A 16454-nucleotide genomic window follows, 5' to 3' on the forward strand; every position below is an offset into this window, starting at 1 on the left:
CATTGTCCAGGTTTGGGGCTGGCCCAGTGCCGGAGATAAGCCTCTGGGTACCAGAGCTGCCGGGCCTAGGGTTAGAGCTGGTGCTTGGGGTGAGGCTGTCGGACACTACGGTCTGTACAGCAATAAACCTGCATCTGCTCCCGGGTAGGGGCTGCGGTGTCTGCCTGTGGGCCTGGCCTGAGGGGCTGGCTGAAGGGCGCAGGAGAGGCTGGGGCCCTGTCTTTTTCTTACAGTTCCCGTAATACCTCCTGCAGGGCAGCTGAGGGGCTTTAGGTCACCTGGGGCAGATCAAAGACTTTCTAAGGCAAACTGTGAATTTCTGAAGCAGACTTCCAGAACCTTCCCTGAGCAGCATATGGTAGAAGAAAGAGCCCACCCTTTGAGGCTGGGTCTTCCTGGCCTCCTGTCCTGCTCAGCCACTTATCTCTCCTCGGACCCTCAGTTTCCCCATCTCTAAACAGGGGGGTGTAACAGTACCTCTTCCCTCCTGAGACCATGGTGGGGATTCCATGAAACATTGCTGCTCCTGGGGTAAAGCCCAGCTGAGGAACAGTGGAGACGTGGAGACTTGGATCATGGCTGCCGAACACCCCAGTACCTCTTGCTCTTTGGTTGAGGACCCCAGAAGCCCCAAAGGCATGGAGACGACCCAGGTCCCAGCTAGATGGTCACAGAGCGTCTCAGGGGGGACCTAGAGGCCACCTTCCTTCTCTACAGAGGCCCAGAGAGGAGAGATTGCCGGAGGTCACACAGCACGTCAGCGGCAGGAAAGCAGTTTGTCCCAACTCATTTGTGAGGAAGCACTTGCCGTGATGATCCTCCCACAGCCGCTGCCCCATGGGACAGGGTCCCTCGCTCCTCCACCTCGCCCCTCCCCTGGCAGCTCCCAGAGTGAGTGGGGGACCAGGACTCCCCTTCTCTCCCTGGTGCCACCACGGGCTGGCTGTGTACCAGTCATTCTCCCCTGTGCCTCAGTTTCCTGTTCTGCCAAGGAGAACAGAATCCTTGCCCGTGGCTTTCTTCACAGGCAGTGCCACGAGAACCAGATGAGGGGGATTACGGGTGGTAAAAGGTAGAATCACCTTGGACAGTTTGAAAAGAAGGATTATTTGGAGGATGGGAAGGAAGGGGAAATTAAAGAAAAAAAGAAATGTCATCTCCAAGCCCTATAGGAGCCAGGGAGGGTTGGTCAGAATCGGGCGCCCCCTGGTGGCTCAGGTGCCACAGGACTGTCCCGGTCTTGGCCAGTGGCCACTCTAGGAAGTTTGGCCCCTGCTCTGCCATGTCCAGGCTTCATTTAAGGTGTCTTGTGCCATAGAGGAACTTGAAACCATCCCATGGGCATTTCCAGGGCCTATGACCACTGACCACTACCTTGGGGTCTTGGCAGGAAGCTTCCAAGGCAGTGGGAAAGGTACTCAGGGAGCAAGCAGAGGTCTCTCTGTTGGGGTATCTGGCAGAAGGAACTTCAGTTTGCTGGGAAAAGAGCCCAGGATCCTTTAAGGAGACATTTGAGCAGGAGGAGGAGCAGGGCTGCAGTGACTTGTTGCTCCAGAGAGAAATGGGAGGGGGCCCTGCACTCCGTACCCCAACCTAGCCTCGAGTCCTCCAGCCTCTGGGAACTTCTCAGCAGCTGGAGGGCAGGGCTCCCTACCCAGGAAGATTCCCTCAGTGGGCTCCTCATCCCCTTCTGGTCCCTTAGAAGGAAGGAAGTCACCTCTCCTGGAAGAAAAGTGGGGTGAAGGGTGTGTGTGGAGTGGGGGTCCTGCTGGAGAAAATGACAGTACAAAGTGTCCCCCATCCGTGGTACCCTCAGGGGGCCCCTCCTGTCTGGGAGGAAAGTAGCTGATATACTCATCCTCGTTGGGGTGTTTGAAAGTTCCAGGGGAATGTTCACTGTAAAGACAAGTCTGGATAGAGCAATGCTTAGTCAAAGGAAGACTTAGCTCTGGCGAGATTTCAGGTATCCACAGGGGGTCTATTTTCTTGATCAGGGACGCCAAGGCAAAGTAACCCTTCCTCAGTTCCACCCAATAAAAGAAAAAAGTAACAGGACGTCCATCTGTTTCTCCTCCTCACAAGATGGAAGGATGTTGGCCGCGTGGAGCCAGCGGTGTTCTGAGTGCTAGGATCGCGCTGCCATGGAGCTGGCGTTGTGCTAGGATCCTGCTAGGATCACAGCCAGCGCTTACTAATGGCCATTAATATCACTTGCCTGCCTGGTGATATTATATTGTCTCATGAAGTTGTCAGAGCCACCCCCATGGGATCGAAATTGTCGGAGGTGCAGAGATGGAGGGTAAGAGTGGAGGTGAGTGACCTGTCCCCTACTTGCGTATGGCAGAACTGGATTCAAACCCGTTGTCTGACCAGAAGGCTCAACTGGGCTCCTAGCCATTTCCTTTAGCCAGTTATGCACTGCAGGGATCGAGTATGACCACCGGGGGGCGCCATGGCTCCACACGCGAACGGTCTCACCCCTTTGCCGGTGAGAAGGCAGGCTGCTTTTATAAAAAATGCATCACGGTCGCTCTCCTCTGATTCACCACGATAATGACAGGTCCTGTATCTTCAGCAGTTCCTACGTGCCAGACCCCACACTGAACACTTCGCGTGCACTAATGCGCCTGTTTGTCACACCAGCTCTATGATTTGAAACACCACTGTGTTTTGCAGATACAAGGCTTAGATTCAAAACCGGCTCTGTCTTCAAAGCCCATCTCTTAACCATGCCTTCCGCAGAAGGCGCAAATTCGACGCCCAGAGGCCGCATCTGGCTGGCAGGCTGGTTTTGCTTTGGCCAGCGCGGTGTTTTAAAAAACACGCTGAATTCAAATGCTTTTTGGCAGGGCGGTCACTTTCCACTGAATCACGCCCCAGTCATCTGTTATCTGTTTCATTCCTTTGTTTTATGCTGCCTGCCCAACTCTGGGGTCATCTGGATTTGCAGCTCCATTTCCGCTAACAACATTTCAGGGACTGGAATCAGAAGATGTAAAGAAAAAAACAAGGCAGGGAGCTTGGAGATGTTAAATGGTTGTGGCCCAGGCTCATTTCGGGGTGGGGGAGGGGGCAAGCCTGTTCTTCCACGCTCTCCCTTGGTATGTCCACGAACCGAGTCTGAGCCGATCTGGTGTGTATGGCCCTGTGCCAGATGCGTGGGTCTCCTGGGACTGCCGGTGGGGCACGGGAGCCAGCCCTGGTGGTTCCTTCGGACTTCACGACGTCCTCCCAGCGGAGTGATCTGGCTTCCTCACACACCCAGGCAGAATCCTTCCAGAACTGGGTCTCAGACGGTTTCCCTTGGCCTGGCCCAGGAGCCCGTGGTTGGACTTGACCCTCACTGCAGAGTTTCTAATCAATACCAGCCACCCCGACTGTTAGGGCTGAGCCGGGTCTCCCTGATAATTCATATGTCAGAGCCCAAGCCCCTGGTACTTCAGAAAGTCCCTGTCTTTACAAAGAGTTCTTTTATAGAGGTGATTCAGGTAAAATGAGGCCATTGGGGTGGGCCCTCATCCAACTGGACTGGAGTCCTTACAACAAGAGGAAATTTGGTCACAGAGGGGACACGAGGGGCTCTGCACGGAGGCGAGACCATGTGAGGACTCGAAGAAAGGCAGACGTGGGCAAGCCAGAGGGAGGAGCCTCAGACGACCCCACCCCTGCTGACGACACTTTGACCCTGGCCTTCCAGACCCCAGAGTGTGAGAGAATAAATGTCTGTTGCTGAGCTGTGGACATGAGTGTGGCCGAGGAGCCGGCCTGAGAGAGAGGAGGACCCAGGGACCAGACCCGGCACAACCACCACCCCCTTGCCCTGAGCCAGACCCTTCCAAGGAACAATTCCCTGGCCTGCTTTGTTCCCCACATTCCCCTCCCATCCGGGATGGGAGCCCCCATTTCTTCATGGACAAGAGCACCAGGGAGCCGAGTTCCTGCCTTCTGCTTTCGCAAACGTGCTCTAGGAGTAAGACCCACGCTGGAGCAACCTAGCAGGCTGTGGGGCGGGAGGGTCCAGCTCAGGCGTCCCAGTCCCAGCAAGCCCCACCCACCTGTACGTCCCTGCCTCCCGTCACAGAGACACAAAAAATGGAAAAGCTCCCAAGGAAGGGGGAGTGTGCAAGAGCAATGCTGGGGCCCAGGAGGCACGGGGGAGTGAAAACATTCATGAACGGCACCCTTCTGTCCCATGGGCCCCTTCCGAGAGAGAGAGCAAGGTACAGATGTGCTCCACCGCCCCAGAGAAGCAGGACGAGAGAGAGAGAGAGAGAGAACCGGATGGAACCAGGAAAGGTGTTCCCCCAGGTGGAGACGAGAGAAGGGAGCTGCTGAATCGCAGCCCAAGGGAGCTTCAGGTTGAAGCTGCCTCCAGGAAGAGAAGCCGGCCCAGCCCCAGCATCTGAGCACCTGCCCAGCGAGCCCCGAGTCACAGGGTGGTGAGGTCCCGGAGGCCCGTGTGACAGAGACAGTACACACCCGAAGAACAAGAGACAAAAACAATTATTTGGGGGAAAAATACAATTACAGGACACAACATGACCCAGCAGTAAACATTAGCTTACCTGGTCAAACTAGGGAAGTAGGGGACCCGGGCCCACGTTACTGTGGGGCTGCGGGGAGTAAGGGGAAGAGGAAGGTGGCCCAGCCAGCGGGGGGGGGGGGCACCCCACATTCTCCAGGCAAACTGTGCCCTGCGCCCCATCTCCCTCCCCACCACCAAGCCCTACTGCTTCTTGGAGTGCCTGTCCCTTCCTCTGCATCCGTGGGTTTGGGGTTATTCATTTGGGGCAATTTAGGAGCTGCTTATGATAACAGATGCGTTGGGCAATTTTTTAAAAGCCCCAGAACCTAACGGCATGTCAGATTTTTTGCACGCAAATTCTTTCAAAGTTTCAAGGACATTTTCATTCCCACGTTACTTGATGCATGGATATGCACATGACGTGCAGAAGTCTGCGTAGTTGTGTGGTTTCGTGTGGGCACGTGTGCTATGGTCGTGTGCGTGCAGGATGCACTTCTGTGTCGGGGGTGGGGGTGCAGGGAGGCTGTGCGCATGTGCACGTTGGACTCATGGGTGTGCACATAGTGTGCATGTGTGTGAGGTAAGGGTACGCGCGTCTATGTGCATGTGGTACGTCATTGCGTGGTCCCCGTGTGCACACTGCACACATGTAGGCACAGGCCTCACGTGCATGTGGTGTGTGATGCGTATGGTGTGCACGTCCCGGGGCCACGCACTGTGCCCCGGGAATGTGTGTGAGGTGTGTGCAGGTGCACCCGTGTGCTGGTGTGGTGTGGGTGTGTGCAGCATCTCCACGGTCTTGGGCACGGTGCACACATGCGTCCTCTCCCACACGCACACCAGCTGCAGACACACACAGCACGCACCGAGGATTTATCTCACATGCTCCACACCACCCACACTAGGCACAGATGTGCACACGGCAGACACACGTGCACAGCACACAAATACACGTGTGCACACTACATGCAAATACAAACACGACTGCACGCCTCACCCATCCCCCCACGTGACACACATGGGCACAGGACCCACTCTCATACCACCTCCACACGCACACCGCACAGTACACGCAGACACCTGCCACCCCCAACCACCTGCAACACACGGGGAGCGGGGCTGGCCCAGACCCAGCACGTGCATGCAGAGGTCAAGGGTTTGAGAACATGCGCAGTGAGTGCGGGTCCCCTTGCTCCTGAGGACATCTGTCCCTGTTCCTGACTCAGCTGTGTGCACTCAGCCGCAGCTTCTTCCAGAAGGAATTCTCCAAAATTCTGGATGAGAATCACGATCACAGAGCCACAGCGTCTGGGGGTCCCGAATCAGGAAAGCAGGGTGCCCCAGAACCTCACGTCCACCCTCCAGCTCAGGCCCACTCACTGCACGGGGCACAGCCCCGACATGGCCTCACCCCAGAAAACTTTGGGGCCCCTGGTTAGGCTGGGGGCCCCTTTCTTCTGCATTCTCCTGTCCCCTTCTGCCTTTCAGACTTGTCACAGAGTATAGTTAACTTTATATATTTATGATTTATAATATAAAGTTAAGATTTTATAACTCAGTATTACCATTTTCCTTCTCTGCCTCCCCAGCTAGCCCTTAAGCTCCTAGGGGTGGGATCTGGGTCGGATTCCCCCAGTATCCCTGGGGCTCAGCTGTGGCAGAAAGGAAGGGCTCACCTGTTTGTATTCTTGCGGAATGAACCATGGAATTTCGGCACGGTGGACTCTTAAGAGTCACTGGAAGGCCTCTCAGGGCCATGTTGCCCATCTTCAAGTCTAACATGGAACTTCCTACGGGCCTTCCAGGGAACGATTAGTGTTGGACAATCTGGGCCCAACCACCTCATCCTCCTGGGGTCCAGAAGCTTGGCCATTGCCCAGCCTGTGCCTCTGCTATAATTCCAGCATGTCTGTGGGAGGCGCAGGGTGGCGGGTTCTGTAGCAGGTGCGTGGGCCCTGGGTGGGCCAGCTCCGTGAACGGCCAGCTCCATGGACAGTGGGTTGGGCTGCAGGGGCTGCCGATCCTTCCAGTGTCAGGGGCATGGTTCTAGATTCTAGGCCATACCATGGGGCTTCAAAGTGTGGTGGGTCCAGAGCATAGACCAACCTTGGCAGCTTGGGGGTACCACGACCCCCGACATCTGAAGGCCAGGTGTTTAGACTCTGCTTGGGCGGAGCTCCCCTTGTCCCCAAGCACCTCTTGCCACAGAGAGGCCAGCCTCGGCCTTGGGGGCCTCAGAGGCAAGAACCTGATCGTCTGGCCCTCATTATTTGGGGTTGTCTGCATGGATCCCAAGGATGCTGTTTTCTCCCATGTAGAAGCGGGAGTTGAATATTAAACTAAGTCATCACCGTGTTACTGACAAGCTCCGCGCAGGAAAGGAAATTGTAACCGTATGAAATATTCATGCCTCACGTTGCAGTGATGCTACGGGCAGCGTGTTGTTTTTGTTGTCGGTCTGGTTTTCTTTTTTCTTTCTCCAAAGTGGATTACAAAATGCCCTCCAGTGAGGAAACTGCTCCCAGAGAGATTGTGTGCCAGGCCTGGGGCTGTTTTCTGGAAGAAGGGAGGTTTCGGGATCACAGAGGGAGAGGCCCTGAGAGCGGACAGGGGAAGGGGGAGGCTCCTCCATCCAGGTCACGGGCCCCCACCCGAAAATAGCCATGTCACGGGGCCGGCAGGAGCAGCTCCCAAAAGCTCCTCCATACCAAGAAATGCTTATTCTTCCAGATACGTTAAAATCGTCACATAATTATTACTTTTTTTTTTTTTTGTAAGTACCACCACCTAACATCTGTCGAGAAATCTGGGCTGGAGTCCCTTGTCTGGGATGCCCCTTTATTTTATTTATTTATTTTTTAAAGATTTTATTTATTTATTCATTTGACAGACAGAGATCACAAGCAGGCAGAGAGGCAGGCAGAGAGAGAGGAGGAAGCAGGCTCCCCGCTGAGCAGAGAGCCTGATGCGGGGCTCGATCCCAGGACCCTGGAATCACGACCTGAGCCGAGACGAGTTTTCAACTTTTCAGAAGTTTTATTATAAAGAAACCGAGAGAAGCACTGGGCACCAGGACGGACGCTGGCCAGGGCCAGGAAACCGCTGCAAACAACTTCAAGAACCAAAACCCAAAGCAAACCCGAAAATCACACGCACATTATGATAAACTGCATTTCTGTTCTCAACTTTGCTTCATAAATAGACGAAAGTCGTGTTGGCAATTTTAAATAGACGGACACAGGGTTAAAAAAAAAAAAAAAGCGCAACGTCTCCAAGTGTGGCTCTAAGCGGTCAGGCTCTGGCCTCACGAGGCAGGGGTCTGGCTCTGGCCGCAGGGGTTTGCGGGGGGAACAGTTTGGCGGCTGCTTTTGCGCACGTCTCCCTCAAGAGAAAAATGCAAAAAAAAAAAAAGAAAAAAAATGTGCTAAGGGGTCATATAAAATGCTCTTCCCCTTAAAGGAAACTACTCTCCTTCCCCACAAACTCATCTCATCGATGTCTTCAGCCCGGGTCTAAAACACTTAGTCAACTACTTACATGGAACCAACAGTTCAGAGGTTTGGTAATCTTTGTTCACGCCCTAAAAGCGCGTTTGCACATCCTCGGCCAGATGGCCCGGGTCCATGCATCTGGGGGTGGGTTTCGGTCGGAGGGCAGCCGCCGCCGGGGAGCCTGGGCCGGGCCGGAGGTCCGGACACAGAGTACGGTGTGCAGGGCAGGGGGCGGGGTCCACAGCAGCCCCGGAGCAGGTGGGTCGGGGGGCAAAAGGTGCCCACAGGTGCTGCGGGCGGCGGCGGGCGGAGGACCGCCTCTGCAGGGTCTGGTGGGAGGTCGAGGAAGAGACTCGGCCCTGGGGCGTCGTCACTGCGTCACTGCTCTCTTCCCAGTCATCCTGCTTTCTGCCCAGGCTTCCCTTCTGCTGTGGGCCCTTCAGGCTCTGAGCAGTGCCCCTCCAGCAAGCCTCAGGGAGGAGAGGGGAGGCGGGATTAGGTGAGGTAGAGCGATTTATCCCTGGGGAGCAGGCTGGGGAGAGAGGAGGGGCTGTCAGAGCCTCGGGAGTCTGGGGCGGGGGACGCGGGGGACACACTGGACCACCTGCTTGCTGGCTGGCCTTCACCTCCCCCCGGACGTGCACTGCCCCTCTGAGGACGGGTGGCGCACGCGGGTCCCTCCCCGAAGGACAGGCCACCAGCCGAACCAAGCAACCAAGCTCCTCTCCTAGCATCCATCCCAGCTGGGGACCAAGGAGTCCTCCGCCCTGGGGGGAGGAGGCTGCAGCGCCTCTGTCCATCAGACATCCCCCTCCCCCGTCTCTGGGGGCCTGTTCTTAGCCATTTGCAAACTTCACACGGAATCAGAGGAGGGCAGGCACCTTCTGTGTTTTAAAATACGGCGCTCACTCATGGAGAGCCAGGGGGACCTTGCTGGCATCGTGCCAAGAGAAATAAGTCCGAGGAAGACCAGAATCGAGCATCAGAGTCTACACGAACCCCAAACCAAGATGACAAAGAGAGCGAAGTGGTGGTTGGGGAGTGGGGGTGGGGGGTCAAATGGGGGAAGGGTCAAAAGGCATAAACTTCAGGGTCTAACATGAGTGAGCCTTGAGGCTGCCGTGGACAGCGTGGGGACTACAGTTAATAACACTATTTTTGTAAGTTTCTGTATTTGAAAGTTGCTAAGGGAGTAGGTCTTAAAACGCTCTCATAGGACAAGAAAACCATCTGTGAGTGGCCACAGATGCTGACTAGACTCCGGTGGGGATCTGTCCCCAGCACACACGGGCCTACTCGGAGCCCACGTGGACACCTGCAAATAACACGCCAGTTCTTCCTGCGTTCAAAAAACCAAGTAAAGTAGGTGCTGCTGCGGTCTGCCCTCCGTGTCGGGGGGAAGCTCGGACATGTTCCACTAGTCCACTAGTTCCACTAAAGTCCACTAGTGAGCCCCCCCCCCACCGCAACTCTGACTTGGGGAAAGGAGCCTGCAGCAGGAGGGCAGGCGTGGGAGGGTCTGCCCCTTGTTGGGGTGTGGGGGATGGGAGGGTCTGCCCCTGCTGCCGGGTGGGGGAAGGGAGGATCTGCACCTGCTGGGGTGGGGGGTGGGGAAGGGGATTCCGGCTGAGCCCAGTGTGCTGCGCAGGTAGACTCTCACTGGACACCGGCAGTCAGCCGTGGGGCACTTGCCGTGTCTGCTGGCTCCCTGGCCACCCTGGCTGGATGAGGAGCAGAAGAGCTGGGTCGAGGGGCAGCTGGAGACTGGAAGCAGGGACGGCCACCTGTCCCGCCTTCCAGGATGTGGAGCCACTGCTTGGACCCCAGACCCCAGGGGTAGCCACAGAATTGGTTCTTGCCAGGAGAATGGGAGTTTGGGGTTGGTTGGTAAAGGAACTGGGTGCCCTCTCCGCCCATCTCCCTCTTGAGCTGGCTGAGATGACAGGTCACTGACTCTTGGAGCAGGAAGACCTTCGCGAGGAAGGGCAGCTAGCACGGCCTTGAAAGGCTAAGGATGGTAGGGGAGGTCGGAGGATGAGGTCCACGTAAGGACCACAGAGAAGCCAAGCGGCCTGGGGGTTGGCGTGTCAGAGGGGCACTGGACTGGAGCAGTGGGGGTCCCAGTAAGGCGTGTGACTCCTGCTGTTGGCTGGTTGGCCCTTGGCCGAGGATGCGGTGGACACCAGGGGTGCTGCCCTCAGATCGCCGTACTGCCCTCCCAGTGGCCTCTGCTCCAGAGACCTGCCGCGTCCAAAGGCCGCACTCCCGGCTAGCCCACTGCCAATGGCTGATTGACATGGGGAACAAAAAGCCCTAACCTCACGGCGGGACCCTGTCTGTGGTGCCCTCTGTGCTCCCAGTGGGATCGGGCAGAAGCGAGTCTCTGGCTGAGAGCCCACCCTCGCTGGCTCCTTCCCTGGCCCGGTCCCAGCTCCCTCCCTTCCTTGGTCCTGCAGAACTTCCCTCAGCGTCATCAAGGGCATCCAAATCCTGCTGCCCAGGCTCTGCTTCTAGGGAACCCGACCTGAATGTCACAAGGCAGCCCTCGTGAACAAACCGGGACAGCGGGGGGTGCAGCCGGACTGAAGATGGGCCCCTTTCCCAAGCGGAGCCTTGGCATCGGACCCGCCAAGTCCTTCTGGGGTCTCGCTTTGTTCTGCGTCTTCTCGTGAAGACGCCGGGCAGCCAGGCCCTAGGAGGCACGGTTGCGGGGCCGCGGTGACCCACACGGCCTCGCCTCTCCCCATCCCTGGGCGGCCTGTGCCCCCTCTTCGGCTCGTCGGCGGTGGGGCGCTCGGGGGGACCCACCTGCACGTGCTGACGCCACACTCGGCGCTGGGGTAGCTGCTCTGCCAGTCGCCGCTGCTGCTCGGGGGGTCGGACGGGCCCGGTGAGCGGGGTCCCGAGCCGCTGGGGAACTCGGAGATGTGAGGGAAGTCCTGCCAAGGGGCAAGGAGGCGGGTGAGCAGGGCAGAGGTGATGGGGAGCACAGCGCAGGCCGGGGGGTACTGGCCCTGCCCACGGGAGCTCACAGGGACGCTTCCTCTGGCTTCTAAAAGCCTCGCCTCTGCCCCTCTGCCGGCAATGCTGCGTCCCCGTCTGGAGCTGAGCACCTTTTGGAAAATTCAGCCCGTCTCCCAGCTGCATCTGGAAGTGAAGGGCTCTGCTTTCAGGGCCTTTCCTCTTCCGGCCTCGGTTTCCCAGTCTGTAAAATGGGAGTTGTTGTACTGAACGACACGAATCTTGTAACAGCATCAGTGGAATGGTCGGTCAGCGGCTCAGGCCTCCGAGGCTTGAGGGAGAGCCAGGGGCCGGGGCTGACCTGGCAGAACCTGCACGGCCTCAGCCCATTGGGCCAGAGAGCAGAACCGGACAGAGGGCAAGAGAAGGACGGGCTTGGGATATCCCAAGACTCTGAAGACTCTGGGGACTGAGGCTCAGAGAGGTAAGGTCCGGAGGCCAAGGGGCCGCTGCCGGCAAGGGGCGGGGCCAGTATCTGAAATCCCCGCACTGCCTGCCCTCCTCACACAGGGATCTGAAGGGCACGTTCCCATGGGGCCCTGCTTACCTGTGGCCCTGGAGGTGAGGGGCTCATCGCCAGCTGCACCTGCAGTGCCATGGGAGTGGGCAAGACCGGAGCCTGGGGGGCCGGAGACATGCTAACAGGCGGACTGAGGAGGGTGCCCTGGGCGTGGGGCGGCAGTGGCAGCTGCTGGTGCAGTGGGGGGCTGAGTGGGAAGGAGGGTGGCGGCGGCGGGGACGCGCTGAGGCCTGGCAGCAGGGACTTGGACCCCAGCGTCCGGGCCAGGCTGGCGGGGGACGCGCCGCTGCGGAAGGCCTGCAGGTCCGACGGCGTCAGGAAGGAGGCCAGGCCTGGCACGGCGTACATGGGCTGCTTGGGCGGCAGCATTTTGGCCGGCGGGTTCGCCTGTGTGCCTTTGGTCTCACCCTGCTCTGGGGAGCTCTGCAAGGAGACAGACACCAGTCACTCTGGAGAAGACGAATAAGCCAGAACTTGGGCCATGAGACCCCCTGGGTCTGCAACCTGCCGACATGATCCCTGGCTGGCTCTCTGGCCCCTTGGTGGGGGAGCTACCAGCAAACCAGAGGTAATCCCGGGTCCTCGGTGCACTTGGCTCTGACCATCAACTGCCCCCTGCGTTAATTCCTGGGGCTCCCCTGCCCATAGGAAGCCCAGCTTCCTCAGCCTGGCCCGTGATGCTGGCCTAATCCAGCCAGGCCTCCCTCTACGCTCCTCTCCAGCCTCTATGCCTTGCCTGTGCTGTTCCCTTGGCTTGAATTGCCCTCGCTGTTTGGCCGTTTGTGGCCTGACGGATATGCCTTGCGCTGCGTGACAGCTTCCAGACGAACGCCCCGACACTCGTCATTTCAGGCAAGCTGCCTAAACCCACTGAATGCTGGGTTCTTTTTGGAAGAATTAAATGAAACGACACGCACATAAAGCGCCCGGCACGAGCGTGGCGCACGGCAGGTGCAGGGAGACGTGACCCCACGGGGCTTCTTTGTCCTTCCCAGGAACTATGGCATTGACCCTTCCCAAGGGCCTCGGTGCCCCCCCTTGATCAGGGCTGGGCCAGCGGGCCAGGGTGTTACCTTGGAGACAAGGCTCGCCCTGTAGGCTGCCAGAGCCTTTAGATACTCCTTCTTTGCCGCTTCGGTCTTTCTCTTGTAAGCCTGAAAGATCCAAAACATGGGCAACATCAGGGAGAGGTCAGGTGATCAGCCGGAGGCATTTGCCTCTGAGCTCGTTCTGTTCCCTGTTCTCCCTGGATGCCTTTGAGAGGGGCCGGGCACATGGTCAGTGGGGCGGAAGCCCTGGCCTGGACTCCAGGCTGGCACGTTGGAGGGACAAGACGGACAGAGATGCTTATTCTCACTTAACGGAAGAGGAAGCAGAAATCAGAATGGTTAGGCCACTAGTGAATGCAGCTGGCAAACAGCAGGACTGGAAGGGCTCTAGCCTCCCAGCTTACAGATGGGCAAACTGAGTCAGGAGAGACCCCTACAGGAGGCTTGTCCTGATTTCAGGCATTCCAAGTCTGTCACTGGCTCCAGGGCCTCAAAGCCCCGGGGGAGGGCCCTGGAAGGGACAAACTCACCTGCTTCTGCTCCTCTCCCAAGCTGTCCCACATGGAGGCCACGATTTTAGACACATCCCCGAAGGTGGCACTGGGGTTCTGTCCCTTGATGGCAGCTTGAGTGTCTCTGAAGAAGAGCGCATAGGCCGACACGGGCTTCTGTGGCTCGTTGGGGTCCTTCTTCTTCTTCTTCTTTGGGTTCTTGGTCTTTTTTCCTGGGTCGGTGGAAGGTCTCTTCTCTCCTGACATCTGCACAGAGGAAAGGAGTCAGAAAAGCAGAGACGCCATGGGCTTCCCCCTACAGGTCCCCACCCACTCAGCCTGAGGCAGAGGGGACCTTCCCCAGCGGCCCTACCGCCTGCCTGTCCAGCTCAGAGCGGCCGCAGGCGCCCAACCCCCGGGCTCCAGCTCAGGCTGCACGGACCACACTGTCATGCTCACCGCTCTCTGTGTGAGAAGCAAAGCGCGCGCACGCGCGCACACACATACATGCAAACACGCACATGCACACACTCACGCACACACATGTCCTGGGCAGGAGCTAGGAACCCCGGGGTTACTGTTTAACTCATGAATGAAAATCAGCAAGGTGGCAAAGTTGATTCGAAGAGAAAAAGTGCCCTACAGAGCAATGAAACGATCACCTTTGGGGCTTTTACTCTTTTCTCCCAGGCAGAAGTCATTTGCGTTTCTATAGGGAGACATTAATTCACCTTATAATCAGACAAAAATTGTTTACCTCTCTGCCTCTTCTTTCCCAAGGTAACATCTACGTTTATAGAGTGTAAAATCCCCTAATGGATCAGGAGTAAGGAATCCCAACAACTACGCTCTCCTAGAGAATCTGCGGGCTCCCGCGTGAGCCTGCGGATGCGGTATGCCACTGAAAGTGTGCGTGGCCCTGGCCTCAGTCCAAGTTTTGAGGATATCAATTTTTCTGAACTGTCCTCCCTTGTGATCACAAAAAAAGCCCCAAAGATGATCCTTAGCCATCCACGAAATTTCAGGTGTGCGTCTCGGGGCAGGGGACTTAGGGCCGGGGCCCTGTGAAGTTGTGGGACGGGAGACAGGTTATGTGACAAGGTGGGCGTGGCCTCGCTCCAGACCTGCCACAGAAGCAAGACCACAATCCTGTGAGTGTGCGACTCGAGGCTTGCGGGATGGGAGCCGCGTAGGGATGCTGGCCACAGACCTCAGTGGGTCACCAGTAGGACCCTCAGGTCACACGGGGACCAGGAACTTTAGTCAAAGCCCTGGATCCTACAGTGAAGAATGTCACTCTCTACACCAAGCTGACACCAAGCTGACACCAGGAACCGATAAGGAAATCGTGGGGGGATGGCAAGGGGAAGCCGGTAGCCCTGCAGCATCTGTTCCTGCCTCTCTGCAGCCAGACTGACGTAAGTTCTCTGGGGCCTGGGTTTTCCCATCTGCCAATTGGAGAGGACAATGGCCTTGGCCACACAGGGCCGTCATGAGGACCCCGTGGGTTAATACTGGTTATGTGCTTAGAACAGTATTCGGCCCCAATGGGGTGTGCTAAATATAAGATAAAATAAAGCCACTCCTGCAAGTTACAATGTGGATGCAGCTGGACCAGATCCAGAGGTGCCCACCCAGCCCCGGCGGTCAGGGTCCCAGTCAGGTGGCACAGGCGCCACTGTCACTGCCCCAGGCGTCTGTAGGGCCCCCACGGGGAATGAGAGCCCTCAGGAAGAAGAAATGGAGGTGGGGTTCGGGGGATCACGTTTGGGTTCTGCCACGGGCTCATGGGGAGAGTCGCAGTGAGCGCAGCCGTCCCTGGGCTCTCTGGCCTCTGTCTTGCGCCCCAGTGAAACCAGATGCCTTCCCACAGCCAGGGGGAGCTGTCAGTGCACAGGAAGGACAAGCCTGCACAGCTAGTGACCTCTCACCCCCGACGTGTTCTTTAAAGGCAGGACCACCCATGATTCCAGGGGTGCTGGGGGTAGGGGGAGCTTGTCCCCAGGGGGAGCGTGTCAGTTCCGGTGCTGCCCAGAGCTGTCCTCTGCTGGGCCACACACCTTTGTCAGAAAACCTTCTTCTGCAAGGCCAAAGTGGCCATAAGATGTGACCCTGAGGATATTGCTGATGCCATCAATGTCACTGAGATGACCCACTGGCCATTGAGGAATAAGCCCTCACCACGTTGTCACAGGATTCTCTCATCCGCCCCCTCGGCCACTGGTGAGCATTGTCTCTGCTTTATACATAAGGCCCTGGGAGCGGAGGGGCACAGGTTGGCAAGGACACTCGGCAAATCTAGCGGCTGCAGCCAGATAGCCCCAAGTCCAAGCTCGGCCATCTCTACTGACCAGGGGCTCCAGCTGGCAGACCCTGTGCTACCTGCTGATTTCCCTCCTCTGTGCCCTCCAGCAAATGCTACAGTTGTGCTCTTGCGGTCTGATCTCCAGGCCGGTGATGCCCGAGGGCATCTCAGGGCCCCGCGTAGCCTCCTGACCTACCTTGAAATGCGCTTCTGATTCCTCCTCCTGAGTTGAACTGGAGGGGGAGGGCGTGGCTGACTTGCTCCCTGGGGGGGACGGGGAGCTGTGGGCGATGCCGCTCCGGATGCCCATCTGAGAGATGAGCTGGGACTGGCTGAGGGCGCTCATGTGGCTGGCCAGCATCGCCGGGCGGCCCAGCAGGGGCCCCGGCCGGCCGGAGTCGTAGGCAGCGACCTCCGAGTGGACCATCTCCTGGATCTGAGAGAGGAGAACAGGGCATGGTGAGCTAGAGGGGACCTGCCTGCCCCCATCATACAGTGGGACTCCGAGGAGGGGCAGGCTGTGGGCTGTGGCACTGTGGGCTGCGCTCCCCTGGTTTGGCGTCCTATAAGCTGGGTGACTCTGGCTAAGTTACTTAACCTCTCTGTGCCCCCACTTCTTTGTCGGAAAAATGCGGATAATAATTAAGCTTACCTTCAAGTGTTGGTTAGGATGAAATGTGCCTGGCACCTAGTAAGCCATATATTGGGTAAGGGTTTGTTAAATCCATAGAATAAATAAATCCCTTAATAAAGCTATATATTTCTCTTCCTCTCAGCCAGTAATTTTCTTATTAAATCTTCCCTATTACATTTCTAACTGGTAATTTTTGGACTGCAAGAAAGATCCTGGGGCACCTGGGTGGCTCAGTGGGTTAAAGCCTCTGCCTTGGGCTCAGTCATGATCCCAGGGTCCTGTGATCGAGCCCCACATCGGGCTCTCTGCTCAGCAGGGAGCCTGCTTCCTCTTCTCTCTCTCTCTGCCTGCCTCTCAGCCTACTTGTGATCTCTGTCTGTCAAATAAATAAACAAAATCTTAAAAAAAAAAAAAAAGA

At 57.3% G+C, this 16454-nt stretch overlaps 1 protein-coding gene across 8 annotated transcripts in view; it reads right to left on the reverse strand.

Moving 5' to 3' along the window:
• Positions 1-7541: 7541 nt before the first annotated feature.
• Positions 7542-16454, reverse strand: part of TOX2 (TOX high mobility group box family member 2) — a 129806-nt gene continuing 120893 nt past the window's right edge. For 7 of the 8 annotated variants that reach the window (XM_032350593.1, XM_032350592.1, XM_032350598.1 and 4 more), the window contains 5 exons: positions 15599-15838; positions 13137-13364; positions 12631-12711; positions 11585-11980; positions 10548-10955 (listed from right to left, as the gene is read on the reverse strand). In XM_032350593.1, coding sequence (XP_032206484.1) covers positions 10548-10955; positions 11585-11980; positions 12631-12711; positions 13137-13364; positions 15599-15838 — 1353 coding nt within the window. Of the gene's footprint in view, positions 8549-10547; positions 10956-11584; positions 11981-12630; positions 12712-13136; positions 13365-15598; positions 15839-16454 lie in introns of those variants that run through there. The other variant, XM_032350599.1, reaches the window with a different exon arrangement.

Source organism: Mustela erminea, chromosome 7, assembly GCF_009829155.1.
Source record: "Mustela erminea isolate mMusErm1 chromosome 7, mMusErm1.Pri, whole genome shotgun sequence".
Lineage (NCBI taxonomy): Eukaryota > Metazoa > Chordata > Mammalia > Carnivora > Mustelidae > Mustela > Mustela erminea.